Source organism: Podarcis gaigeae, assembly GCF_964106915.1.
Source record: "Podarcis gaigeae genome assembly, chromosome: 7".
Classification (NCBI taxonomy): Eukaryota; Metazoa; Chordata; class Lepidosauria; order Squamata; family Lacertidae; genus Podarcis; species Podarcis gaigeae.
Window position 1 is genome coordinate 10,714,958 of NC_139683.1, and position 27,832 is coordinate 10,742,789.

Consider the following 27,832-nt stretch of genomic DNA (forward strand, 5'->3'; position numbering starts at 1 on the left):
TAGCAAACAAGAACAACAGTGCAGTATAAGACTGGCATACTTACACCCTGTGAGAACTTGGCCTCCCAAACTGAATGCATACTGCGTCTTCCCAGTATTGTACTTTACTTTTTGGCAGGAATCGCCTTGTTCACGCGTCGAGCTTGCATCCCAGCTATTAACGTTGCAGATTAATGCATCTGGGTAGCTCATCAGGCCGCATATGATGCTACCTGGTTAAAGCCAAGGAAAGAATTGCAAGTTTGCAGCTGCACCTCCTTGTTGAACAATCTTGCCTTGGCCATTATACTGTTATTTTGACACCGGCGGCCCAGTCTTGGAAAAAGGTCCTGTTTATAAAGGTAAAGGTAAAGGGACCCCTGACCATTCGGTCCAGTCGTGACCAACTCTGGGGTTGCGGCGCTCATCTCGCTTTATTGGCTGAGGGAGCCAGCATTTGTCCACAGACAGCTTCCAGGTCATGTGGCCAGCATGACTAAGCTGCTTCTGGTGAACCAGAGCAGCACACAGAAACGCCGTTTACCTTCTCGCCAGAGTGGTACCAATTTATCTACTTGCACTTTGACATGCTTTCGAACTGCTAGGTTGGCAGGAGCAGGGACCGAGCAACGGGAGCTCACCACATCACAGGGATTCGAACCACCGACCTTCTGATCGGCAAATCCTAGGCTCTGTGGTTTAACCCACAGCGTCACTGGCGTCCCTGTCCTGTTTATACATCACAGCAAACTGCTGCTCTTGGAGCCTGCTGTTTATCTTGCCCAGGAGCAAGTATAAAAATTATCCAAGTAAATAAAGATCAGGCTCTGCTGGGATCGGGGACGGTTCCTTTATTTCCCCTATAATTCCTCCTGTTCCAATAACCAGGAGACCCTTTACACAGCTACACCCCCACCCCCCAAAAAAAGGTTGATTCCATGCCAAACTTCCATCATTTAATAACATTTAATAAATACAAGTTGCCATGAGTGAAGATTAATCACTTAAAATTTTAAAACCTGGCTCCAATTTGAGATGAGATCAACAAGACCAACCATTTCTGCTTTGTTTTGCTTGTTTGTTTGTTTAAAAATGTTCTCATTAAGTGGGATAAATGGAAGGATGAACTTTGCCTTCCACATCTGTAGCCTGAGCAGAGTTACCTCCATCAAGTATGACCTGGCTCAAGATAAACCCATCACAGCAAGCATCTTGGCTGCAGGCGTGGCGGCAGAAGAGATGAACATCGGTCAAAGATGTACCAGCTGCTGAGAGGACCAGATTGCGGTACACGCCAGAAACAACATCCTGGAAATCAGTCCTCTCAAAAGTCTTGACTCCAGCTGTCGTGAACTCTTGTCCTGCGAGGAAATGGGGGGGGGATAACATTTTAAAGAAGGAGCTCCGCAATCCAAATTAGAGCTTCGGGGCAAATGACGTGAGGCAAATACCAGGTTGCTTTCTCAAGGCTTTAGGAAGAAATAGACCTAGAACAGCTGCAACAATCAGTTGCTAGGATTCACAAAGGAGGAGAGTGCTGCTGAGAACTTAGGTCCCTGCTTGTGGGTATCTGGTTGGCCATTGTGAAAACAGGATGTTAGACCAGCCTGTGCCAGCTCTTTTTATGCCCTTCCGATATTATTATCTACCTGAGAGACCGGGCATTTCCACCAAAAGACAATATGTAGACAAATTGTCAAAGTGGGTGTAAGGTTGTGGCCTGTATTCTAAGGCTGGATCTAAGCACCTAAAGAAAAAACATTTCAGGAAAACGTGTTGTAAACCTCAAAGTGGGAAATCACGTGGTCGAAAGACAGAACTCTGCAGCGCCATCTGGTGTCACAGTATTGTTGTTGTTGTTTAGTCAGTTAGTCGTGTCCGACTCTTCGTGACCCCATGGACCAGAGCACGTCAGGCACTCCTGTCTTCCACTGCCTCTCGCAGTTTGGTCAAACTCATGCTGGTAGCTTCGAGAACACTATCCAACCACCTCGTCCTCTGTCGTCCCCTTCTCCTTGTGCCCTCCATCTTTCCCAACATCAGGGTCTTTTCCAGGGAGTCCTCTCTTCTCTTGAGGTGGCCAAAGTATTGGAGCCTCAGCTTCAGGATCTGTCCTTCCAGTGAGCACTCAGGGCCGATTTCCTTAAGAATGGAGAGGTTTGATCTTCTTGCAGTCCATGGGACTCTCAAGAGTCTCCTCCAGCACCATAATTCAAAAGCATAAATTCTTTAGCGATCAGTCTTCTTTATGGTCCAGCTCTCACTACCATACATCACTACTGGTGATGTATGTCACTACGGGTCACAGTATTATAACGCATTTAAAACATGTTTTTTTTACTAATGTAGCTGAGTCCTAAGACAGTCCCCATACCATGTTGTGCTCCAGCTCCCTTCATCCCTATCCATTGGTTATCTTTGCTCAGACTGATGGGACTTGGTGTCCATCTGGAAAGCGAAAGGCTGAAGGACAGCAATAATATGAGAACACACACACCAATAATCTTTGGTGCTCTCTTTTGCTCATGTTATTTAGCACATACCTTTCTTCAGGTATACTCTCACTCCATCCTTATCTTGGCTTCTCACTTTAACCAGGCAGCTGAGATGAGCCACGCTGGCGGTGGCAGCATTATCCCAAGCACCCTGAACCTGTGGTCAAAAGATATGCACATAAAAATTTCTAATTTATGATGGTAAATAATGAGCATTCACACTTTCTAATGTGGGTGCCCTTTGTGGAATCACGCACGGTGCTACAGTTCCCAGGGAACTTTCTAGTAGACAGGGGGTTGGCCTGCCTCTCAGAGTTATTATTTGGAGGTTCACATCCAGCCTCAATATGACGTAGCGCTGTGGGTAAAAGCCTCAGCGCCTAGGGCTTGCTGATCGAAAGGTCGGCGGTTCGAATCCCCGCGGCGGGGTGCGCTCCCGTTGTTCGGTCCCAGCGCCTGCCAACCTAGCAGTTCAAAAGCACCCCCGGGTGCAAGGAGATAAATAGGGACCGCTTACTAGCGGGAAGGTAAACGGCGTTTCCATGTGCAGCTCTGGCTCGCCAGAGCAGCGATGTCACGCTGGCCACGTGACCCGGAAGTGTCTCCGGACAGCGCTGGCCCCTGGCCTCTTAAGTGAGATGGGCACACAACCCCAGAGTCTGTCAAGACTGGCCCGTACGGGCAGGGGTACCTTTACTTTACCTTTATCCAGCCTCAATAATCAAGTTTCTTGCTGGGATGTGGGGCCAGCCCCATTTATAAGTACGGGGTGGAGCCGACGATAGCCAGGCAGTCGGCTCTGGAAATTCACCCTCCCTACCCTCCATTTGTTTAATGTTTTCTTGTTTGCAGGTTAACTTTTTCTTCCTGTTTAGCGGGTGCTGCTATGGTCTTTGACTGGTTGCTATTGAAGGACCGGGAAGAAATTTTCCTGCATTGGCAGGTTTTGTCTTCCCTGTAGCAATTTGTCACAACTTTGGCGGTTATGAGAGCCAATGTGGTGTAGTGGTTAAGAGCGGTAGACTCGTAATCTGGGGGACCAGGTTCGCGTCTCCGCTCCTCCACATGCAGCTGCTGGGTGACCTTGGGCTAGTCACACTTCTTTGAAGTCTCTCAACCCCACTCACCTCACAGAGTGTTTGTTGTGGGGGAGGAAGGGAAAGGAGAATGTTGGCTGCTTTGAGACTCCTTAGGATAGTGATAAAGCGGGATATCAAATCCAAATCCAAACTCTTCTTATGGCCTTGTGCAGAATCCTTTAGTCTTTTCTTCCCTCTTGAGGGTGGGTGAAGTGGTGACTCACCCCCCTGCAGTGGCGATTCCAGGGTCCCCCCTTAAAGGGGTTATGTATATATGGGTGTCACTGGCCATACACTGAAAGGTCATCAGTGAACTACCCTGCTTGGCTGCCTGCTACACTTACGTCTCGCAGAGCACCCCCATATCCCACTTACCCTGATGAGCCCCAGTTCCGCCCGGCGGGGGGGCTGGGAGGGATACACGCCCAAGGCCAAAACCAAGGTCTTCCTACATTCGGAAGTTTAATAAATTCGTGGCCTAATTTTAATTCCATAACATCAGAGTCTTTATTCCTTTCTTATGATCTCTGAGGGCTGAGGCTGTTGCGCCTAGTCACCCAAAATACCTTCTTTCCAGCAGACTGGTACACAGCCAACATTTTGGAAAACCTAAAGGAGGATGGCTGGTATCCATCCAAGCTTCATTCCCCTGGAAGATTCATCATAAAAGAACTGTGTTCGGTTACCAGTCCAGAGGTGGAACAATTGTAGTTCTTCTCCCGAGCACTGTACAGCTCACACAGTGTCCCCGTCCCAGCAGTAGACAAGGTGAGGAACCCACACGACTCATCCTTCTCGCACTCTGAAAGGATAGAAAACTCCTGGCGTAAGCCTTGCATTGAACGTTGGCCAACGGAACCAGGCGTCTTCCACAGTTCAAGTTGGGTGAATGCAGTCTGTTTGTTGAGGATGTCAACTGAACGGGGGCACCGCTCCAGCAACTGCACTGGCTCCCTTTTGCTTTGGAGCATCAAAACTACAGCGGTCAATAAAGCGTCAAAATCAAGATGTGGAAAATATGGAAACAATGAGGAGAGGCAGGATTGAGATGTAGAGATATGCTTCAGAGATCCAGACCGTGGGGAGCTCCAAAAGATTAATAATTATAATCTGGACTATAATTTGGTCTTTTTTATTTTAGTTTTTTATTTTAATTGGAGTATTATGATTGGATATACAGTGGTACCTCGGGTTACATACGCTTCAGGTTACATATGCTTCAGGTTACAGACTCTGCTAACCCAGAAATAGTGCTTCAGGTTAAGAACTTTGCTTCAGGGTGAGAACAGAAATCAGGCTCTGCAGGAGGCCCCATTAGCTAAAGTGGTGCTTCAGGTTAAGAACAGTTTCAGGTTAAGAACGGGCCTCCGGAACGAATTAAGTACTTAACCTGAGGTACCACTGTATTAATTGGATGTTTTTCATTGGAAAATCAATAAAAATGATTTTTTTAAATAAAAAAAACTACAGCGATCAAAACCTTTCTCTAGACTGATGCTCTGAGACTTTACTGCATAACACAGAAAAGAGATCATCTTGCCCAGGAGTTTTGGAAGATCTTCTCCTTGCCTTGCAGGCCTTCCCTCCACCCCTGGCCTGGGTCACAGGGTTGCCATATTTTGAAGAGGACACAATTTCCAACTTCTACTTTTAACTCTGAATCGCTATGGCGACTCTCATTTTACACACCCATAGAAAAGAGGACGTGTCCTGGAAAAAGAGGACACATGACAACCCGGGCAGAGAGGGCAGGGCCCTGATTGGCTCCAGCAACAAACGCTGAGGCTGCATAAGAGGTCAGAGGTCATCTTGGTTGTCTCTTAGTGCAGACCCAGGTCACTGAACCTGAGCTTCTGCAGCTGCCAGCCGCCATCATCAGGACTGCAAGCAACAGCAGAAGATATGTTCTATTTTATTCTCTTGCCAGTTCTGCTGTTTTAAATGTGCATTTTATATTTCACTTCCTTTAATAATGTTTACTTTTGAAATGTTTAAGATAAAAATGTGGTATTGTATTCTCAGTTGTTTTCTGGGTTTTCCTCCCCATTGTACATCCTTTTTTTTCTATTTCTAGATGCATTTTTATCTGTCACACATACCACTTTTACTGTGGTTTCTATGTGTTCATATTAATAAAAATGAAATAAAAATAAACACTAAGTTGGCTGCATTAAATAGGCACTCTGTAGTTGGCCTGGTTTTATTTTGAAATCTTTAAGATGGTGTTTTCAGCTTCTGGTGAATTACGTTGCTTTGAATGTATATTTGACTTTATTCAGCAAAATTTTACTCTGGATGGTTTTATTTGATGTCTTAGTATGTTGTAAACTGCTTGGATACTTTTTTTCTTAAAAATATGAAGAGGTATAGAAATGAAAAATAATAAGATGCAGTAAGATGGGCACTAGCAGGCAGACAGACATCTGAGCAGCTGGGGAAAAGTACTTCTGATGCTGCCAACCTCCTCTGGAGGAGAGATGAGGAAGCCAGTGGTGAACCACCACATCTCACCCCATTAAACTATAATTAAAGTAGTCTGCTAGGGCCCTTTGGAGTGAGACCAGACTAGAATTAGCTGTGCATCTAAGAGTCCCAAGGAGGGAAAGTTCTCAGAAAAGTTGGAATGTTTTCCCAAACTGACTTTTGCAAAGAAGAAACGGAAATCCACTCTCTTACCTGCCATGCACTGTTGGAGCACACTCTCAGGTTCTCCTGGGATGGTTTGAGATCCAATCGTTTCTACCTCCTCTGTCCCGAAGGACAGTTTGGAAGCAGGAACTCTCTCAAAGCGCCTGAAGACTGAAACAAAAGCAGATCCAAGAACAATCATATTTGATCATGACCCGTCCGTTTTGAAGCACACATTTCAGAATGATGTGAAGGTCTTTACCAACTTAAATTCTGTGTATTCTTTGGAGATCCAGATAGCTCGGTGGTGATGGGGTGGGGGATCGGGAAAGAGAGATTGGGGGTCCAGATCCACCAACCTGTATTTGGCTACATACATGCTTCTGAGAATATGGATATCTGCTGATTAGGTCAAGGGCTATATTAGCTTTGATGACACCTATAAAAAGTTGGATGAGTTTGTGTGAAATCCAACACTCATACCTTAATAATAATAATAATAATAATAATAATAATAATAATAATAATAAATTTATACCCTGCCCATCTGGCTGCGTTTCCCCAGCCACTCTGGGCAGCTCCCAATCGAGTGTTAAAAACAATAGAGCATTAAATATTAAAAACTTCCCTAAGACAACTTCAGATGTCATTTAAAAACAGGATAGCTGCTTATTTCCTTGACATCTGCTGGGAGGGCGTTCCAAAGGGTGGGCGCCACTACTGAGAAGGCGCTCTGTCTGGTTCCCTAGAACTTCACTTCTTGCAATGAGGGAACTGCCAGAAGGCCCTCGGTGCTGGATCTCAATATCCAGGCTGAATGATGGGGGTGGAGACGCTCCTTCAGTTACACAGGACTGAAGCTGTTTAGGGCTTTAAAGGTCAGCACCAACACTTTGGATTGTGCTCGGAAGCATACTGGGAGCCAATGCAGATCTCTCAGGACTGGTGTTATATGGTCCCAGCAGCCACTCCCAGTCTAGCTGCCGCATTCTGGATTAATTGCAGTTTCCGGTTCACCTTCAAAGGTAGCCCCACGTAGAGCGCATTGCAGTAGTCCAATGCTATCAGACATGCCAGTTTAATGCTACTGTAGATGTTCATTGGAACTTCTGGAAAAAGCGACTGTTTGTTAAACACTATGGGGATTTTAGCTCTGTTAGAGGAATAGGGCCTCCTAACAACTGTTCGCATCCTTAACAAACGACAGTTCCTAAAGAAAATGATAACATTTCATCACCAGACAAGTAAAAGGTATAATGGCGCCTCCAGAGTAACACATTCCAATGGGTGTTGAATTAAACCACCATATAAAGGCTGCTGATTATTATTTTTCCTTCCAACAAAGCAGGCCTTTGCCTGTGAAACTTCATACCACAATAAATGCATTCGGTTTCAAGAGACTTGAACTCTTTCTTGATTCTTTTGCTACAACAGATTACCTAACACAGCTACTTGCTTGGAATCTGTCTCTTTTCTCCAACCTCTCTTAAACGAATGCCAGAAATTACATTAGGAGCGTGTTGAGGCAGACATTCAAGAGAAGAGCGGTTTGCAGCTTGGCCTCGAAGGATAGGAGATAGAAAGCGAAATTAACCTCTCATTAAAGCAATTTAGGCCAATCACTTCTTGGCCCTCAGGATCAAGTCTTGCCAAACTCCTCAACTTTGCCTCATAAAAGAAAGAAAAAAAGTCCACACGATTTGCCTGAAAAGCCATGTCTGGGAATTAGAACTTTTAAAGGTGTGAGAAGTAACAGCTTCACTCAAGAGACCGGGGATTATTGCCTCATTGCTATGGCTGACTTTAAATAGCTCTTGATCAGCAATGCCAATCTGCCAATCACTGATAAACTTATTTACCTCACAACAGGCCTTGCATCAGAGGATACACAGACAGCAAAAATACGTCAATGAAGGATATAGAAGCTACAGCAAATCACACATGCTCCAGTTCCAAAAACTGATTTTACTATTTCTTTCAGTTGGGACGCGGGTGGCACTGTGGTCTAAACCACAGAGCCTAGGACTTGCCGATCAGTAGGTCAGCGGTTCAAATCCCTGCAATGGGGTGAGCTCCCGTTGTTCAGTCCCAGCTCCTGCCCACCTAGCAGTTTGAAAGCACGTCAAAGTGCAAGTAGATAAATAGATACTGCTCCGGCAGGAAAGTAAGCAGCGTTTCTGTGTGCTGCTCTGGTTCGCCAGAAGCGGCTTAGTCATGCTGGCCACATGACCTGGAAGCTGTCTACAGATAAACGCTGGCTCCCTTGGCCTATATAGTGAGATGAGTGCTGCAACCCCAGAGTCATCCATGACTGGACCTAACGGTCAGGGGTACCTTTACCTATTTGTTTCAGTTAGACCAGACATAGCCAAACTTGGCCCTCCAGCTGTTTTGGGACTACAGTTCCCATCATCCCTGACCACTGGTCCTGTTAGCTAGGGACGGTGGGAATTGTAGTCCCAAAACAGCTGGAGGGCCAAGTTTGGCCATGCCTGAGTTAGACCTAAATTCAAGTGGAACAGAGGGATGAACAAGCAGGACAAACGGAACATGTAAGGCTTACTTGTCTCTCAGCCTGCCTTCCACCAATCTATGTTGGTTCAATCAAAAGGCACCATTTTATCGTTTTAGGGGTTCTGCTGCAACTCAGTGGTAGAGCATTTGCTCTGCATGCAGAAGGTGTCATGTTCAATCTCCATCACCTTGAGGAAGGGCTGGGAATGTGTCCTTTCTGAGACCCTGGAGGTTAACTACCAGTCACCAGTGTCAGAGGGATGATTCTTCGACATCAGCTTCGTTGGACTGGTCATGTTGTGCGAATGCCTGATTCTTGTCTTCCAAAACAACCTACCCTATTCTGAACTTATAAATGGAAAGCATAATGCTGGTGGTCAGCAAAAGAGGTTTAAAGATTCTCTCAAGGCAAATCCAAACGAATGTAGTATAAACACCGACAACTGGGAAACACTGGCCTGTGAGGGCTCCAGTTGGAGAACAGCCTTTGCCAAAGGTGTCTTGGGCTTTGAAGACGCTCGAACTCAGGACGAAAGGGAGAAACGTGCTAAGAGGAAGACACGCTTGGCAAACCCTCACTGTGATCAACTCTTGCCCAGAAACCTATGTCCCCACTGTGGAAGGACGTGTGGATTCAGAATTGGTCTCCACAGTCACTTATGGACCCACTGTTAAGACCGTGTTCATGGAAGACAATCTTACTCAGCTACGAGTGATAGAAGAAGAAGAAGAAGAAGAAGAAGAAGAAGAAGAAGAAGAAGAAGAAGAAGAGCCCTTCAGGTTCATCCACACTTCTTTTTGGTCTGAGATTCCCTCTACTTGTCCCATGACTTCTAGGTATGACCCCAAGCAGGTTTGTTGTTGACGATGTTGTCCTGCCACTTGCCCTGGGAAAACTCACAGCTGAGCTCTGATCAGAACCAACATCAACGTGTAGAAAAACTAGATGGACCTGTGTTCCTGCCTACTTTAGAAAGACTTGCCACTCCATTCTTCAATTGCACCCCTCCGTCTCCTACTCCTGGTGGCACCTGCTGTCTTCGTCCTCCGATACCTGAGCATTAGAAAAACCCGCAGAAACAGGTAACAATTCTGGGTGTGCTACACATCGGAGCCTTGTGGCGAAAACTGCCAGGAGGATCTGAGCAAAAGCAACACCACAAAAGAAAAGTCAGGGAGATCAACCTTTCCAAAGAATCATTTGTCTCCTCAAAGCAAAACCAGCCCACGCTAATCAGAAACAAACGGTCATTGTTGTCAGCGCTGCGGACGGCCGCAGGTGCTTTTAATCAAACCCTCATTTCTGCTTGGAAAGGGAACCCCAGGTTTGAGCCAGGAACAGAAAGCGGGTGGAGGGGAAGAAATAGCCCCGCATTTGAGACCAGGCAGAAAAAGGGCTGCAGACTTTAAGAGGAAGCAGTATTAATTATCACAAGTCATCATCGCCTGTGCAGCACTTCTTTCATTCTCGAAGCACTTCATAATTTTCATCGCATTTTCACAGCAGAGAAATCAGCAAATCTCCGGAGACTGATTTTTTTTGTTATTGATTGATTGGTATTTTATTAGAACAACAAGAGACAGCAGAGATAAATAAATAAGGTATAGAGGAAAAGGGGAAACCAACTGTGAAAAAGAAAGGTGCAAAAGTACTAAGACAGGTAAAATTCAATACATTTCTGTACATTGTTCTTTAAGAGAAAAATGATGTTGTACTCCTGATACAGAGATAAGCTGTGTGGGAATGTACATTTTAGAAGACATCTAAAGGCAGACCTGTATCAGAAAGTTTCAAATGTTTGGTATTTTATTGCCTCTTTATATGTTTCGGAAGCCGTCCAAAGTGACTGGGGCAATCCAGCCAGATAGGCAGGATAGAAATAATAAAATTGTTATTAGCATTAGTATTAATACTAATACTAATAACCTGGGGCTACCTTTGAAGGTGACCCAGAAACTACAACTAATCCAGAACGCAGCAGCCAGACTGGTGACTGGGAGCAGCCGCCAAGACCATATAACACCGGTCTTGAAAGACCTACACTGGCTCCCAGTACGTTTCCGAGCACAATTCAAAGTGTTGGTGCTGACCTTTAAAGCCCTAAACAGCCTCAGTCCAGCTCCAAGGGCCTTCTGGTGGTTCCCTCACTGTGAGAAGCCAAGTTACAGGGAACCAGGCAGAGGGCCTTCTCGGTAGTGGCGCCCTCCCTGTGGAATGCCCTCCCACCAGATGTCAAAGAGAACAACAACTACCAGACTTTTAGAAGACATCTGAAGGCAGCCCTGTTTAGGGAAGCTTTTAATGTTTGATGTATCACAGTATTTTAATATTTTGTTGCAAGCCACCCAGAGTGGCTGGGGAAGCCCAGCCAGATGGACGGGGTATAAATAGTAGTAGTAGTAGTAGTAGTAGTAGTAGTAGTAGTAGTATCACCACCACCATCATTATCACTGTGCAGATCTACAAGTCTGGGAGAGAGGCTCAGGGGTCAGCAAACTTTTTCAGCAGGGAGCTGGTCCACTGTCCCTCAGACATTGTGGGGGGCCAGACGATATTTTCGGGAAGAAAAATGAATGAATTCCTATGCCCCACAAATAACCCAGAGATGCATTTTAAATAAAAGCACACATTCTACTCATGTAAAAATACGCTGATTCCCAGACCGTCTATGGGCTGGATTTAGAAGGCATTTGGGCCCCATCCGGCCCCTGGGCCTTAGTTTGCCTACCCATGGAGCTGAATGGACAAGCCAAGGGGGGTAAAGACACAGGAATTTGCATCGTACCAAATTAGACGATTGTCAACACCAAAGGTGGCTAACCTCTTTGACCAGAATACCAGCATCCTCTTCTTGTTCCCTTTCCCAGGAACTGATAAGCCCACCGCCACAATATTTCCACAGCAAGGGGAAAATGGGAGCAAATAGGAGCAGCAGACATACATCACTTGCAAGCCACAGACATCCCTCCTCTCTGAGTGGCTAAAGCTGAAGTTTAAGTGGCCGCCGAGTGGCTAGCAGACTCACAAACCCACCATTCATGGGGACAACTGCTTGCGTTTCCAGGTTCCACCTGCATGGGATAAAAGCTTGTCTGGTCCACTCACCTGAACACTGGGAGTCTGTAAGTGGGCCTTCTGTTTCAGTCCAGTCCAATATGTTTCCAAGGCTATCCACGCAGAAAGATTTGTTGGTAGAAGGGTCTTCAAAGGAGGGCCTGTACTGACCGTTTTCCTCACACCGCACAGCTTGTCCATCCCTTTGGCAGTCAGTGACACCTTATTTGCAGGGAAAGTTAAAGAGAGAGAGAGTTGGTGTGCCATTTTGTGGAAGGGATTCAAGAGCACCCCGTTAATTTAGGTTTGTACGATTAAAGTGGGTTAAAGCTGTCTATTGCCCTAGTCAACTTATGCAGAATGAGGTGGTGCAGTTCACTGGTAGACGTCCTGGGAAGTATGTAAAATCAAAACAAAACCTTACACATCTGAAAGGAAGGTTTACTAGAGCTCTCTGTTTCACCTGCTAGTTTATCTTATGCAAGGAGTTTTTATGTGACAACTGTTGTGTTATGTACTGAAGTTCTCACCCTGGGCCAGCAGGGGAATACTGTAGATAGTTATGCAAATAAGGGATCGAAGGTGACATTCAATGATTGGATGATTTTAGAAAATTGTTACAGTTACATTGTACTGGAGCTCTATATAAGCAGGCTGACTGAACCCTTCAGTTCAGTTCTGTCCTGGCCTGTGAATAAACAAGTGCTGTTTGAAGAATCACTGTGTCGTCTGATATGTTCACCCACAACTTAACATGTGGTCTGATTGGCCACGGTCCAGAATTCTACATTCATATTGTTCAGTTTGGTTGTATATGGTTTTTTAAAAGTTTTCTTTACTGTTTATGACTAATTTTGTTATGTTGCAGTTATGCACATTTTTTCATGTTGTAAGCCACCTTGAGCATGGTTAGAACTGTGGAAAAGCGGCATAGAAATAAAATTATTTATGTATGTATGTGCAGTCTCATTCTCTATCATAGAATCAGTCTTCCACAAATGTATTGCTATAGGTTTGAGGGATAAGTCTGGATGATATCCTTCCTGGCCTGTTTATCTTATATCCGCTGAGGTTTAGAAGGTAATAAAAAAGACTGCTGAACTGGTCAGACAAGTTTCTTTGTAAGATAATGACCTTGGCTGGCCAGTTAAGTACCTTCACATGTCCTAAGAGGCTGCCATAGAGACAAGTTTGGTGGGGCTTTTCCCATCTCAGCTGGCTGGATGCCACACCATCCTAAGATGGAGAACAATAGACCAATGGGTTCTTGTGTGAGAGAGTCTGGCTGATGCTGGAAGCTGGAGACACAGAGGCATGTCTTGCCTTGTGCTGGACCTAAAGCTGTGTCTTGGGGCTTCCCTGGACCTAGGGAGTCCAAATCTGTTAGAGCATTCATGCTTTGAGCCCCATCCTCATCCTATGCTCGGGTTGTAATATATGTGTCAGTTTGCATTTCTTAGTGCAGAACGTATTGATCTGACGTGTAGAGATCTTTCCTCTTCTGGCTAATTCAAGAGGGTTTTGGAAGCTTCTCTGTGTGAAAGAAACAAGCAGAAGGTTCATGATGTTTGGGTTATTCCTTCAGAGAAGCTGAGTACAGCTGGCTTAAACTCTTTCAGTCAAGGTCATGCTGACTATAAAAGTAAGGCCAGAAGGAGCCTGGGTTTCACTTTCTCGTTCTATCTCTTTTCCTTCTGGTGTGGTGTTCTGCACACACTTAGTGTTAAGGTTTAGTCTTATTATAAGTTATTGTAAGTTTAAGTTAAGTCTGCTGCAACTGGATTCCTTATGGACGGCGCCAATCCTGAATGTATTGGATTTGTGACCATTATGCTCATTTGCCTTCAGTAGCAGTGAAGCTCCACTGGATGAAATATTGACTGCCTCTGGTCTATTTTGGGGGGAATCCTGCAACGTGTTTAAGTTGTTACTCTGCTAACGATACACTGGAATCTACTCTGGATCAATATTGAGTAGAACTCTATGACAATATGTGCCATTGACATTCATTCCAAGGAAGAGAATGAAGCCCTGAAATTGGAAGTTGATTGGGGTGCGTGCAACAGTATATAACAGCCTGGATACCAATGGAAAGATACAGAATGCAAATTTTCCCAGACCCTTACAGTGCTCGGCTCTGAAGGCTCCAGTAGAGGCAGTTGTTTTCCCGAGAGGACATCTGATGCAGGAGGAACTTCCGGCTTGATCTTGATAGAATCCAGAGGGGCATGGAAGGCAGCCATCGTTCTGGAAGAAGGTGCCTGGAGGGCAGACCACTGCAGAGGGGGGGAAAGATGTATTATTCCTATGGAATACAAGGATAATTTTAAATTCAACCAGAAGACACAAATGTATATGGATGGGAATCATGCTGCAGCATCTGGATGTCTGTAGCTCAAAACTAGCTTTTGATTAAAACTAACCTTTGCTTGCTTCTTGGGAGAAAAGCAATGACAAACCTAGACAGCATCTTAAAAAGCAGAGACATCACCTTGCCAACAAAGGTCCATATAGTTAAAGCTATGGTTTTCTCAGTAGTGATGTATGGGAGTGAGAGCTGAACCATAAAGAAGGCTGATCGCCGAAGAATTGATGCTTTTGAATTATGGTGCTGGAGGAGACTCTTGAGAGTCCCATGGACTGCAAGAAGATCAAACCTATCCATTCTTAAGGAAATCAACCCTGAGTGCTCACTGGAAGGACAGATCCTGAAGCTGAGGCTCCAATACTTTGGCCACCTCATGAGAAGAGAAGAGTCCCTGGAAAAGCCTCTGATGTTGGGAAAGATGGAAGGCACAAGGAGAAGGGGACGACAGAGGATGAGATGGTTAGACAGTGTTCTCGAAGCTACCAGCATGAGTTTGACCAAACTGTGGGAGGCAGTGGAAGACAGGAGTGCCTGGCGTGCTCTGGTCCATGGGGTCACGAAGAGTCGGACACAACTAAATGACTAAACAACAACAACAACAACAAACCTTTGCAACCAATTTAACGATAAATTATCAACATTTAGAACAATAAACATCATCATCATCATCACAACAAGTAGTAATAAATAATAATGCATTTCATTTCAAGCAGTAACATTTGCCTAACATGCTCACTTAGCGACTTATCTTACGCTTTACAACAAAAGTTTGAAATACCCTTGATATCTCCGTGAGAAATGTGGAAGTTTTGTCTGCTCCCAAGGATATATGTAGATGTAGCAGAAATAGCACAACTTCATTTGCACTTGCTTGGGCTTTTAAAAAAATATAAATGTCCGAATTATAGGGTTCTAGTTTTTCCTCACTCTTTATTTAACATTTAAGAGGGCTGAAACAAGGAGGGGTGCATAATTCACTTTTTGGTGGGTAGTGGTGAGAAAGGTCTCTTGCAAAAAAAGATCCCTATTCCAGCAACAAAGCAGGGTGAAAATATTCTCACAGGGAGAGAAGAGTTTTGTTGTCACACAGCCAAATCTGATTAGCTGTATAGCACCATGATGTCATTATACTGGCAATGGGAACACTTGCTGTCTGGATGATGCAGCCAGCAGGAGCCCTGTTTTTTTTGGTTTTTACAAAAAATGTGTGCCAATTCAGCTGCTGAGAGTTGATCACAGACATTTTGCTGCCAAAGATGGGCTTGATAGTTTCTCTCTCTCTCTCTCTCTCTCTCTCTCTCTCTCTCTCTCTCTCCCCTCTCCCCTCTCCCCTCTCCCCTCTCCCCTCTCCCCTCTCCCCTCTCCCCTCTCCCCTCTCCCACTTTCCATGTACAAAAGCCAACTGGACCAGTCACTGAATATTTCAAAGTTGGTTAGAGAGCATGGTGCCGATAATGCCAAGGCTGCAGGTTCGATCCCAGTGTTGGACAGCTGAGTATTCCTGCATTGCAGGGGGTTAAACTATCTGATTCTCAGGGTCCCTTCCAACTCTACAATTCTATGTTTCTAAAACTTTGTCCTTCAGCAGAGGAAAATGGCCAGAGATCTCAAGAAAAACAGCCAGGGGGTTAACCTCAGAATCTGCTGCCCAGGGCAGTCACTTCACATTGCCTAATGGTAGGGCTGGCCATATAAGAATGACAGTGAACAGGGGGAAATGGTATGAAATGGTAACACCAATAGCAAAGGTGAGAGGTCCTTCAAATAACATAAGGTCTCCTTTTAATTGAATTGTTTTATTGTGTTCAGTGATACCTCTGGTTGTGAACAGGATCCATTCCGGAGGCCTGTTCACAACCTGAAAAGAATGCAACCTGCGTCTGTGCATCTGCGCAGGTCCCGATTCATCACTTTTACACATGCGCGTGACATAATTTTGCACATCTGTGCATGCGCGAGCGGTGAAACCCAGAAGTAACCCTTTCCAGTACTTCTGGGTCGCCGCAGGATGCAACCTGAAAAGATTTAAACTGAAGCAAACGTAACAAGAGGTATGACTGTATTTTAATTCTGAAAGTTTATATTTTAACCTTTGTGTGAACATTTTTGGTGTTTTTTGGAACTGAATGGTGTATATATATATATATATATTTGCTTTCGTAGATTTTCACGGGTACAGGAATGCAGGTTTTGGTGTCCTCGGGTGTCTTCCCGTGTAAAAGTTGGGGTGTCTAGGCGACGTTTCGACGAGGTCTCACTCGTCATCTTCAGGCTGGTGCTTTCGGCTTCTTGTTACTGGAACAGAGCGGGATCTCAATGTTTGAGTTCCTATAAATACTGTAGAGGGGGTGTGGTGTCTAGCCTCCAATGTTCTGGGCAGAGAGGAAGTTCCCAGGCTAGTGTGCCTTTTCTTCTTTTGTTCCTTAATTACTTGAGAGATACCTTGAGTGATTTCTTGAGTGATATCCTGAGTACCACTTAGGTGGGTCATTAGGTGTGGATTAGTTGCTAAAGTCTTTGTGTCTTGACCTCTTGAACTTTGTGAAGAGTTTTCCTGAGAAGATGGCTGTATTGCACTTAGTTGTGCTTTGGCTTGGCTTCGTGTATAGGGGCGAGCTGTGGTTTTGTGGCTTGTGTCAGCCAGATCTGTGTAGGGATTGCAGGGGGGTGCAGCATCCGGAGGTGCCACCATGGATTGGCTACTGGATGGTGTCAGTAATTCATCTGTGGAGAGGGTCTGGGTTTGGGTCTGGTGTGGTTGATTGGTGTTGGCGTTCTGTGTGCCTCTGGATCTGGTGTCAGTTTTTGTGGGGAGGGCTAATTTCCAGATGTCTGGCAAGCGGGATGTGTCGTCACGCTTGTTCATGTTGTGAGGGTGTTTCTCTATCTCGATGTAATTTGGCCACACGGGAAGGAAAAACTGGATAGCTTCCTCACACATCTCAACAACTTACACCCCAAAATACAATTCACTATGGAAATAGAAGCCAACAACCAACTTCCCTTCCTTGACGTCCTAATCTACAAAAAACCTGATGGCTCCCTAGGACACACTATCTACCAGAAAAAAACACACACCAACCGCTACTTACATGCACAATCACACCACCACCCTGCACAAATAAACTCCGTAGCCAAGACTCTCATCTCCAGAACCAAACGCCTGGCTGACAAAGACCACTTGACAACTGAGTTACAGAATCTCTCAAATGTGTTAATTGCCAATGGATACCAGCAAAACAGGATTACGAAGCTAATCCAAAAGGAAACACCCCCCAAAAACCAAGACACAGAAGAAAACAATGGCATGGCCCTCCTTCCTTATATCAAGGGCACTACAGATAAAATTAGCAAAATCCTCCATAAACACAATATCAAAACAGCCTTTTGCACCAACCAAAAAATAGCCAATATCCTCAGAAACCCCAAGGATAAAATCCAGTTGGAAAACCAAGGGATCTATGAAATACCCTGCAAAGTCTGCCCAGCCACGTACATTGGACAAACAAACAGACGAATAAATGCACGTATCGCAGAACACAAGAATGCCGTCAAAAAAGAAGAAAAAACTTCCTCTCTTTTCCAACACATGAAAGAAACAGGACACGAAATTAATTTTGCAGATTCCAAATTGCTCTTTAACACGGAACATCACCACAAGAGAATAATCATGGAAGCCATCGAGATAGAGAAACACCCTCACAACATGAACAAGCGTGACGACACATCCCGCTTGCCAGACATCTGGAAATTAGCCCTCCCCACAAAAACTGACACCAGATCCAGAGGCACACAGAACGCCAACACCAATCAACCACACCAGACCCAAACCCAGACCCTCTCCACAGATGAATTACTGACACCATCCAGTAGCCAATCCATGGTGGCACCTCCGGATGCTGCACCCCCCTGCAATCCCTACACAGATCTGGCTGACACAAGCCACAAAACCACAGCTCGCCCCTATACACGAAGCCAAGCCAAAGCACAACTAAGTGCAATACAGCCATCTTCTCAGGAAAACTCTTCACAAAGTTCAAGAGGTCAAGACACAAAGACTTTAGCAACTAATCCACACCTAATGACCCACCTAAGTGGTACTCAGGATATCACTCAAGAAATCACTCAAGGTATCTCTCAAGTAATTAAGGAACAAAAGAAGAAAAGGCACACTAGCCTGGGAACTTCCTCTCTGCCCAGAACATTGGAGGCTAGACACCACACCCCCTCTACAGTATTTATAGGAACTCAAACATTGAGATCCCGCTCTGTTCCAGTAACAAGAAGCCGAAAGCACCAGCCTGAAGATGACGAGTGAGACCTCGTCGAAACGTCGCCTAGACACCCCAACTTTTACACGGGAAGACACCCGAGGACACCAAAACCTGCATATATATATATATATATATATATATATATATATATATAGCCCCAACCCAACCCCAATCCCCAACCCACCTTTGTGCATGAAAAAAGTTAATTCGCGAAAATTCAGCTCAGTCTCTGTGGTCTCTGCTCAATTCTTTGAAAACTTGAACTGGGTGTGTTTTTATTTTCACAACCTAAAGCATATTGCGATTCTGTGAATTCTTTTTATATGCTAATGATGGGAAGAGGAGGGGGAAATCCAAGAAAAATAAGTCATCAGGTCATCTCCAGATGTCAGGAACTGAAGTTTCTACCTGGCAAGGCCTTCTAACTTTATATGTGAGTTTTGCGCTGGCAAGATCTCTGGGACTGAATGTCCTTGAAGCCTTATTTATGCCGAGAGCTGTTGAAGAAGGGGAAAGGCTGGAATGTCCAGGTTCCCAAATGTTCTGCATGTACACATGGCCAACACCACACTCAGTTTGCTATCAGAAGGAAGAACTGGGGTTTTTTGACAACACTGAAAGAAATGTGTCATTGATGGACCACAGCAGTGCTCAAACTCATGACCTCAGGGATATGACACAGGTACTTAACCTGTACCCCAAGTCCAACAGCTGGAGGACCAGCCTTGTCTGTAGGCTATGAATGCAAGGTCATCATATTGGTACCAGCTATGCTCTCTGTCCACTCTCAGAAGCTACCTTTGATGGTGACTTCGAAACTACAACTAATCCAGAATGCAGCTGCCAGACTGGTGACTGGGAGTGGCCAATGGGGCCATATAACACCGGTCCTAAAAGATCTACATTGGCACCCAGTACATTTCCATGGACAATTCAGAACGTTGGTGCTGACCTTTAAAGTCCTAAATGGTTTTGGCCCTGTATACGTGAAGGAGCATCTCCACCCACATCATTCAGCCCGGACACTGAGGTCCAGCTCCAAGGGCCTTCTGGCAGTTCCCACACAGCAAGAAGTGAAGCAACAGGGAATCAGGCAGAAGGCCTTCTTGGTAGTGGCACCCACCCTGTGGAATGCCCTCCCATCAGATGTCAAGGAAAGAAACTACTATTTTCATAGACATCTGAACACAGCCATGTTTCAGGAAGCTTTTAATGTTTGTTGTTGTTGTTGTTGTTGTTGTTGTGCCCTTCAGTTTCTATTGGGCAACCCAGTCAGATGTGTGGGGTACAAGAATATTATTATTATTATTATTATTATTATTATTATTATTATTATTATCTGTTGGTCAGAAACACAGTGAGGAAGGCGCTATGCCTAGGTGCCAATTCCCTGGGGCCCTGAGTGCCCGAGCACCCACCAAATTCCCCATGAAGTGGCCGGGCACCCACAATTTTGGCACCAGGGCCATGCACGCTGCATGTCACCCACGGCCCACGGTCGCAGGGCCAAGGTGGCATTCCTGGCGCTATGATACTCAGTCCCTGCTTTGGGGCTTCCTGTGAGCATCTGGCCACAAGGAGAACAGGATGCTTTTCTAGGTGAGTTGCCTTTGGCCTGATTCATCTACAGTGCTCTTCTTATGGTCAGAGTAGGTCAGGCAATATTCCCTAACCATCTTACATATGATAGCCTGGACCTTTAATCACTGTGTATAAGAGGGCAGTGCTGGATTTAGGGTATGCAGGAGATTTCCCTTCACAGGGAGCCGAGCTGAGGTGGAAAAGAAGAAGAAGAAGGAGAAGGAGAAGAAGAAGGAGGAGGAGGAGGAGAAGGAGAAGGAGAAGGAGAAGGAGAAGAAGGAGAAGAAGCTATATTTATACAAGTACCAACTGAGAAGACCCATAAAAACATTGCTACCAAAAGGAATTACAGTCATACCTCGGGTTACAGCCACTTCAGGTTGCGTTTTTTCGGGTTGTGGACTGCCGAAACCTGGAAGTACTGGAATGGGTTACTTCCGGGTTTTGGCAGTTGCGCATGCGCAGAAGTGCTAAATCGTGCTTTGCACATGCGCAGAAGCACCAAATCGCAACCCACAAGTACGCAGATGTGCAGACGTGGGTTGCGAACGTGCATCTGGCACGGATCATGTTCACAACCTGAGCATCCACTGTATTGTGAAAATAAGAAATATTTGGGGTGGGACCAAATTTGGTCCTCACTCAGGACACCATATTATCCAAGTGTGTCCCTGAAGAGGGAATTTGCATGATAGGCTACAGAAACTCAAATTGCTCCTTCTGCATGACAGCTGAAGTTGCAAGAACCCTGTCTTCTCATCTGGCAACCCTCCCTTTATATGAGCTTCGGAGTCAGGCTTCCTCGCAGATCTGAGCAACAAGCAGAACTGGCTATACTGCCTCTCCCTTTGCAGCACTAAAGACCAGACAACGCAGGAGCCTAGTCTGCCATATTTCTCAAGCCCTTTTCAAGCGTTATCCACGGGAAGAAGTGGAGTGTGAATTTGCACCAAAGGTCCCAACTTCAACACCATGCAGTCCACTGCCCCCACCCTAGACATCTATGCTTCGATGCAGACATATTCAATTCTTTTCGCACAGGCTTCCAAGAGAAGTCCCACACCTTGGAGAAATGTGGATTTGCACAGCTTTTAAGAACACCAAACACCTTCCTGAGTCTCTCAATCATTTGTTTTCATTGTCTTCCTGTAATTGTCAGCCATCTCCTCTATCTGCTCCATCTCAGCTTCCCGACATGTCAACACACTGCTTTAATCCACATCTGCTTAGTGATCTGCACCATTTAGCACCATGTGCTCCTTGCTCATGAAATGAGTGTTCCTTTCGTTGATGTCTTACCATACGCCTCTTTAATTTTCTTGCCCGGCATTCCGTATTTTAATTTTACCATTTTACACTATTTCTTCTGACACAAGCAGAACGCGGCTCTCCTTGGGCTCGCAAACGGCTAATTTCCTAATATATTTAAAGTATGGATAATGAAAAGCTCAAGGCTGCTATGTGGAAACAAAGCAAATGGCATGCACCCAGCAAATGACTTGAAAAAAGAATCTAAAGTCTTGGACACCTCTCTGTTTAATTCTTGGACGAAGAAGGGCCTGAACTCTAAGCACTTTCAAATAAAGTTGGCAACAAATTATTTAAGCATTAATCTATCAGTTGCACCTCTGGGAAGTGGAAGAAGGAAGCAGCTTTGAAGGTAGGCAAAGGAAGGCTGATCGCTGAAGAATTGATGCTTTTGAATTATGGTGTTGGAGAAGACTCTGGAAAGTCCCGTGGGCTGCAAGAAGATCAAACCTCTCCACTCTTAAGGAAATCAGCCCTGAGTGCTCACTGGAAGGACAGATCCTGAAGCTGAGGCTCCAATACTTTGGCCACCTCATGAGAAGAGAAGACTCCCTGGAAAAGACCCTGATGCTGGGAAAGATGGAGGGCACAAGGAGAAGGGGAAGACAGAGGACAAGATGGTTGGACAATGTTCTCGAAGCTACCAGCATGAATTTGACCAAACTATGGGAGGCAGTAGAAGACAGGCGTGCCTGGCGCGCTCTGGTCCATGGGGTCACGAAGAGTCGGACACGAAGAGCTCAGAGAAGAAATGTTTCCGAACTTTGCTCAGAAGTGACTGATAACTGCAACACATTAAGAAAACAAAACAGATAGAAATGAAGATGGACCATACCACATCCTTGGAGACTTGGGGCAACTTCTCCAGCATTAAAAACCTTCTGGAAGCCACTCCTGCATCCCAGGTGGACTTCAGGAGATGTACCATTCCCGAGGAAACTGATGGAAGTGTCTGCTTGGAATTGCTCAGGGCCCAATTGGAGGACAAAGCCGCCACTCTTGACCAGTGCCTCAAAGCGCCCAACGAGATTGTCCCCAACCATTGCTCTTTCTATAAGGAAATGAAATACAACAGGGCATTAAAGGAGAGGTTGCTGGGAGTAAAGAATCAGGGCTCAATATTCTGCACCATTTGCAAAACACGTGTTTGTAACACAGGTTTCCATAGACGAAAATATTACAGCAGGATTTATAACTTGGAGATCCCAATGCAATGATTTCAGAAAACAAGATAAACAAGTCTAATCAACAGTTGAGTTCCGTTCACCTTGAAATCATTACACCATATGGAAAGATGGGACACCAAGATTGTTATTCCTTCATTTTCTGTTTATGATATTTTGATAATAATTCTTTGTGTAGGCAGTGAACAGACTCAGATTGTCCTCATGGTGGTCCAGAGAAACTTCCAAAACAAACATTCAATCCGTGTCTAAACACCACTTGCTCTTTGATACATAGGATGTACTTGATACACACAAACATACACCTATAGCTGCTTCCCCACATAATCCAGTCCAGATGCATAAATGTAAACACAAATAGATAGCAGAACTGGATACTACACATAATCATTCCTCCCAAAGCCAGCTTTGGGAGATGTTTGCATTTGGTCCTCATTAAGAAAATGGGGAAGACAGATATACGAAGTCCAGGAGATTCCAAAATGGAAAATGAACGCATGCAAAATTTCTGGGAAGAGCTGTTGATGGGGTCTGGCACCTAATCCAGGCAGTAGCATTAGTTTGAGGGAAGCTACACTTGGAATTTATGGCCTGCCTGGCTTCATGATAACCATCTTTAAATATCTCAAGGGCTGTCACATGGAAGATGGAGCAAGCTTGTTTTCTTGCTCTGGAGGGTAAGACCATAACCAATGGATTCAAATCACAAGTTATTCTGACTAAATATCTGGAATAATTTTCTGACGGTAAGAGCTCTTGGACAGTTGAACAGACTCCTTCGGGAGGCAGTAGGACTCTCCATCCTTGGAGGTCTTTAGGCAGAGATTAGATGGCCATCTGTCATGGATGCTTTATGTCAGGGAACTGCCCTCAGCTCAGAGGCAAGAGGGGGAAGGGCAGATGGAGTACAGAGAGCCTCCAATAATCATGGGAAGCAGCACTTCCTCAGCGGAGGAAGGAAGCCCTGCCTCTAGGGAAGAGCTGCAGGGCTCGGAGGATGCAAGGCAGTGCCAGGACACCTTGCCTGAGCAAAGTGGGGAGGAGGGAGGGAGGTCCCCTTTTACCCAAGCCTTCCTTGCGCAGTAGGCTTTCGCACAGAGAGGGGAGGCATCGCCTAGGGGTCAAGTGACTACTCTGCTGGGGAAAGTTTAAGGACCGCCCACTCTCAGATTCTGCTAGTGATTGAGCAAGACATGAAATAGAGGCGTTCTGCATTGTAAATGTTTAGCACCAATAATAAAGCCTTTGAAAAGACCAGTGAGGGATCTTGCCTAATCACTCTCGAGCAACCACACCAATAGGCATAACACTTTAGATTCCTGCATTTCAGGGGGTTGGAATGGATGACCCTCGGGGTCTCTTCCAACTCTACATTTCTGTGATTCTATTACTTTTTAATGGATGGATAGTCTTTGGCTTGTGCAAGACCATAGGGTCCTTCTACAAGGACTTCACTTTGTCAGATGCACCAGACCACCAACTGATAGCCCAGTTCCCCATGTTATACACTACAAGTGCGGGTGCTATTACTGTTGGTCTCCTCCCAGTGCTGACACTCCCATCCCAGTAGCTTATGCCTCTGGGAATGTGGAACTAGATATATTTTAGTTAAAGGCCGATTAGAAAGAGCAGAGGAGGAAAACCCTCAGTGATGATCATATTTAAGCACGATTCCGTCCCAACTGGATAGTTAAACCAGATTTTCCTCTGCAGTGTCAAATTTCAGGTTGGTTGTTTTTCCAACATTCCTTTAGTTCCAGGGAGAAACTGAAAAAAATAACAATCAACAACCTCACAATTTTCCTGGCAGTTTTCTAGCACACGTCTATGAATAGGGAGACAGGAATCATTTTGGAAGAACGGGACACATTAACAGCTAAACCCACCAATGTTGTGCAAATCTGGAAGCGAAGCAGCTGGGACTTCCTCAAGAAAAGCTCTCCATGTGATGTTCACTCCTAGACTGTCAGCAGCAAGGCACTGGACCAGCACAGAAGAATCATCGCAGACAGGAACAGACACCAGGTGTTCAAAAGCATTTACCTTAAAAAAAAGAAGCAGCCAAATGTTTTGATGCATGACATTTTCACCTGATGCGTGTATTACAAATGGGTAGATCATGGTGGGTTTGCCTACCTAGCAAATGATGGGAGGTGAAGGGCTTAACCAAATGAAGTTGATGGCTCTGAGTAGTCTTTTTCTTTGTGTGTCACAGTTTGAACAGAAAGAGACCGAAGCAGAGAGAGACTTAAGACAGCGGGTTTTTAGCAGAGGAAGAACAGTTGGAGTGTAGTTGCTCTGTGGGCTATTGATGCAATATTATGGTTATGCTGCCTATTGGAGGAGTCTGCATCTTTCCACTATGCTCTGATTGCATATAGTAAACTAGGTAAAGGTAAAGGGAACTCTGACCATTAGGTCCAGTCGCAAACGACTCTGGGGTTGCAGCACTCATCTCGCTTTATCAGCCGAGGGATCCGGCATACAGCTTCCGGGTCATGTGGCCAGCATGACTAAGCCGCTTCTGGTGAACCAGAGCAGTGCACAGAAACGCCGTTTACCTTCCCACCAGAGCGGTACCTATTTATCTACTTGCACTGGTGTGCTTTCGAACTGCTAGGTTGGCAGGAGCAGGGACTGAGCAACGGGAGCTCACCCCGTCACGGAGATTCGAACCGCTGACCTTCTGATCAGCAAGTCTTAGACTCTGTCGTTTAACCCATAGCACCACCCGCATCCCTTCCAGTAAACTAGGATATATGACAAAACACCAGAAAACTCCAGTGCTTTCTATCACTGTAGCATGTAAACAAACTGCTCTTGCAACTTCCTACCACAGGAGAGCAAATCCCTCTTTATGTAATAATTACCGCTCATCCATCTAAGCTATGGGCAGGGTTTGTGACCTGGCGTGGGCTTCCTGACCCTGGGTGACACCCCTCCTTGCTTGCTGGCCATCGCTCTACCCCCTTCCCATTCAGCCAATCAGCTGCTGGCTGGGGGGCGGAGTGAGCTCCAGGTAGGCCAGGCTCCAGCCGCCCGTCTCTCCAGTTGGTCTTTGGAGAGCAACAGGTTGGGAAAAGCTCTCCTGCAAGTTTGCAGACTGTTCACGGCTTTGCTAGCTGGACCTGATGGGAGTTGTAGTCTAAAACATCTGGAGGGCACGGTTTGAGGAAGCAGCTGGAGGGAATGAATGGGATGCTGAACCAGTTTCAGCCAAAGCAGGGCGAGATGACAATCCTACCAGCCTTCCCCATGAATTCTGAAGCGCTAAACAAGGCACATGCTAAAATAAGGCAGGCCAAGTGGAAAACCTTTTATGTGACTTGGCAATCTTTAATATAATGACCATAACGCACTGGAATATATATCCTTCTACATTTTTTTGAAGCTGCCCAAATGAGCTAGGTTTTTCGGTGCACATTTGTTTTCTTAATTATCCCAAGCTCTGGAACAGCAGATGTAAAGGAAAAGGGGGAAATGTATTTCGCAATGCCCCCAAAAGTTAGTTGGTTCTGCTGCCAAACTTGACAAAAGTTGCTTCTTTGTAACATTTAGCTGAGGACCAAATTAGACACGATGAGGCACTTCCCCAATGGATATTGGGAAGGGTGATATTAGTTTACTTGTGCACTGACCCGTTCACATCCACACCTATTTAAAGCACCATTATATCACATTAACATTCATGGTATCCCTCAAAGGGCCATGGGAATCATAGTTTGCTAAGAGGGCTGAGAGTTGTTAGGACTTTCCTAGGACAGTTAGGAAACTAGGGATCTGTGTGATATTGTGGTGCAAAATTCAATCCTGGACTGACTGCAACGGCTGCCAATCGGTTTCCAGGTGCAATTCAAAGCGCTGGTTTTGACCTATAAAGCTTAAAGAGCAGTTCAGGACTGCAATATGGTTAAGAATCGCCTCTCCCCATATGAACTAACCCGGGCCCTGCAATTATTACCCAAAGTCCTTATTTGTGTGCTTCCTCCACGAGAGGCCCAGAGGTCAGCAACACAAGAATGGGCCTTTTTGTGGTGGCTCCCTGTTTGTAGAATGCTCTCCCCAGTGAGGCTGGCCTGGCACATTCAGTACATATATTTAGACACCAGGCAAAAGTATTCTTCTCGTCCCCTTCCCCCGGCCATTGACATTTTAAACTGGGGGAGGGGGGAGATTGTTTTGCTTGTTATTATGTTACTGTATGTATTTTTGTGTTTTTACACTGTAAGCAGCCTTGTGATACCTGGATTATTATTTTGTGTGTGATCCTTGAATTAAGGGTGGTGTGGCACTGTGGGTTAACCCACAGAGCCTAGGACTTGCCGATCAGAAGGTCAGCGGTTCAAATCAGAAGGTCAGCGGGTGAGCTCCCATTGCTCGGTCCCTGCTCCTGCCAACCTAGCAGTTCGAAAGAATGTCAAAGTGCAAGTAGATAAATAGGTACCACTCTGGCGGGAAGGTAAATGGCGTTTCTGTGCGCTGCTCTGGTTCGCCAGAAGCAGCTTAGTCATGCTGGCCACATGACCCGGAAGCTGTACGCGGCTCCCTCGGCCAATAAAGCGAGATGAGCACCGCAACCTCAGAGTCAGTCACGACTGGACCTAATGGTCAGGGGTCCCTTTACCTTTACCTTTATAAATTAAATAAATAATACGTTGACCCTTGGATTGCCTTGGAAAGCTGCTGTGAATTATTATAATTATCATTAATATTATTGCCGAACTTAAAAATGGAAAGTGTAATGCTGGTGGTCAACAAAAGAGGTTTAAAGACTCTCTCAAAGCCAAAACTAAAAAAATGTAGTATAAACACTGACAATTGGGAAACACTGGTCTGTGAGCGCTCCAATTGGAGAACAGCCAACGGTGGCATGGGATTTGAAGACGCTCGAACTCAGGATGAAAGAAATGAGCTAAGAGGAAGGCATGCTTGGCAAACCCTCACTGTGATCAACTCCTGCCCAGAAACCTATGACCCACTGTGGAAGGATGTGTGGATCCAGAATTGGCCTCCACAGTCACTTACGGACTCATTGTTAAAATCATGTTCATGGAAGACAATCTGACTTGGCTACGAATGTTTGCCAAAGAAAAAGGAGGTATGAATACCTGAATATGACAAAAGCCACGGGCCTTCATCTCATCCAGAATAAAGATCTGGAATGCCCCTAGCAACTTGGAAAAGTCTGGACCACAGGTCTTCTCAGGAGGCAAGACGAGCTGGAAGTGGGTTTGAGTTTGAACGCTCTGGAACGGCTGGAGCCCTTGAAGGAGAACAAAGGAAACCAGTGTTATACAAAACACCCAGACACATCGCCTGTTCTCTCTATTATTATTTTACATACATTTTTCAATCTCCTCATCAATG

At 45.4% G+C, this 27,832-nt stretch overlaps 1 protein-coding gene across 1 annotated transcript in view; it reads right to left on the minus strand.

The window, feature by feature from the left end:
- The window catches only part of TG (thyroglobulin), a 179,549-nt gene that overhangs the window by 118,544 nt on the left and 33,173 nt on the right, over positions 1–27,832 (minus strand). The window contains exons 17-26 of the mRNA XM_083749557.1: positions 27,574–27,728; positions 24,352–24,508; positions 22,117–22,332; positions 13,877–14,026; positions 11,802–11,972; positions 6,230–6,352; positions 4,240–4,355; positions 2,523–2,631; positions 1,143–1,340; positions 45–212 (exon numbers count right to left, since the gene is read on the minus strand). Coding sequence (XP_083605683.1) covers positions 45–212; positions 1,143–1,340; positions 2,523–2,631; positions 4,240–4,355; positions 6,230–6,352; positions 11,802–11,972; positions 13,877–14,026; positions 22,117–22,332; positions 24,352–24,508; positions 27,574–27,728 — 1,563 coding nt within the window. The remainder of the gene's footprint in view (positions 1–44; positions 213–1,142; positions 1,341–2,522; positions 2,632–4,239; positions 4,356–6,229; positions 6,353–11,801; positions 11,973–13,876; positions 14,027–22,116; positions 22,333–24,351; positions 24,509–27,573; positions 27,729–27,832) is intronic.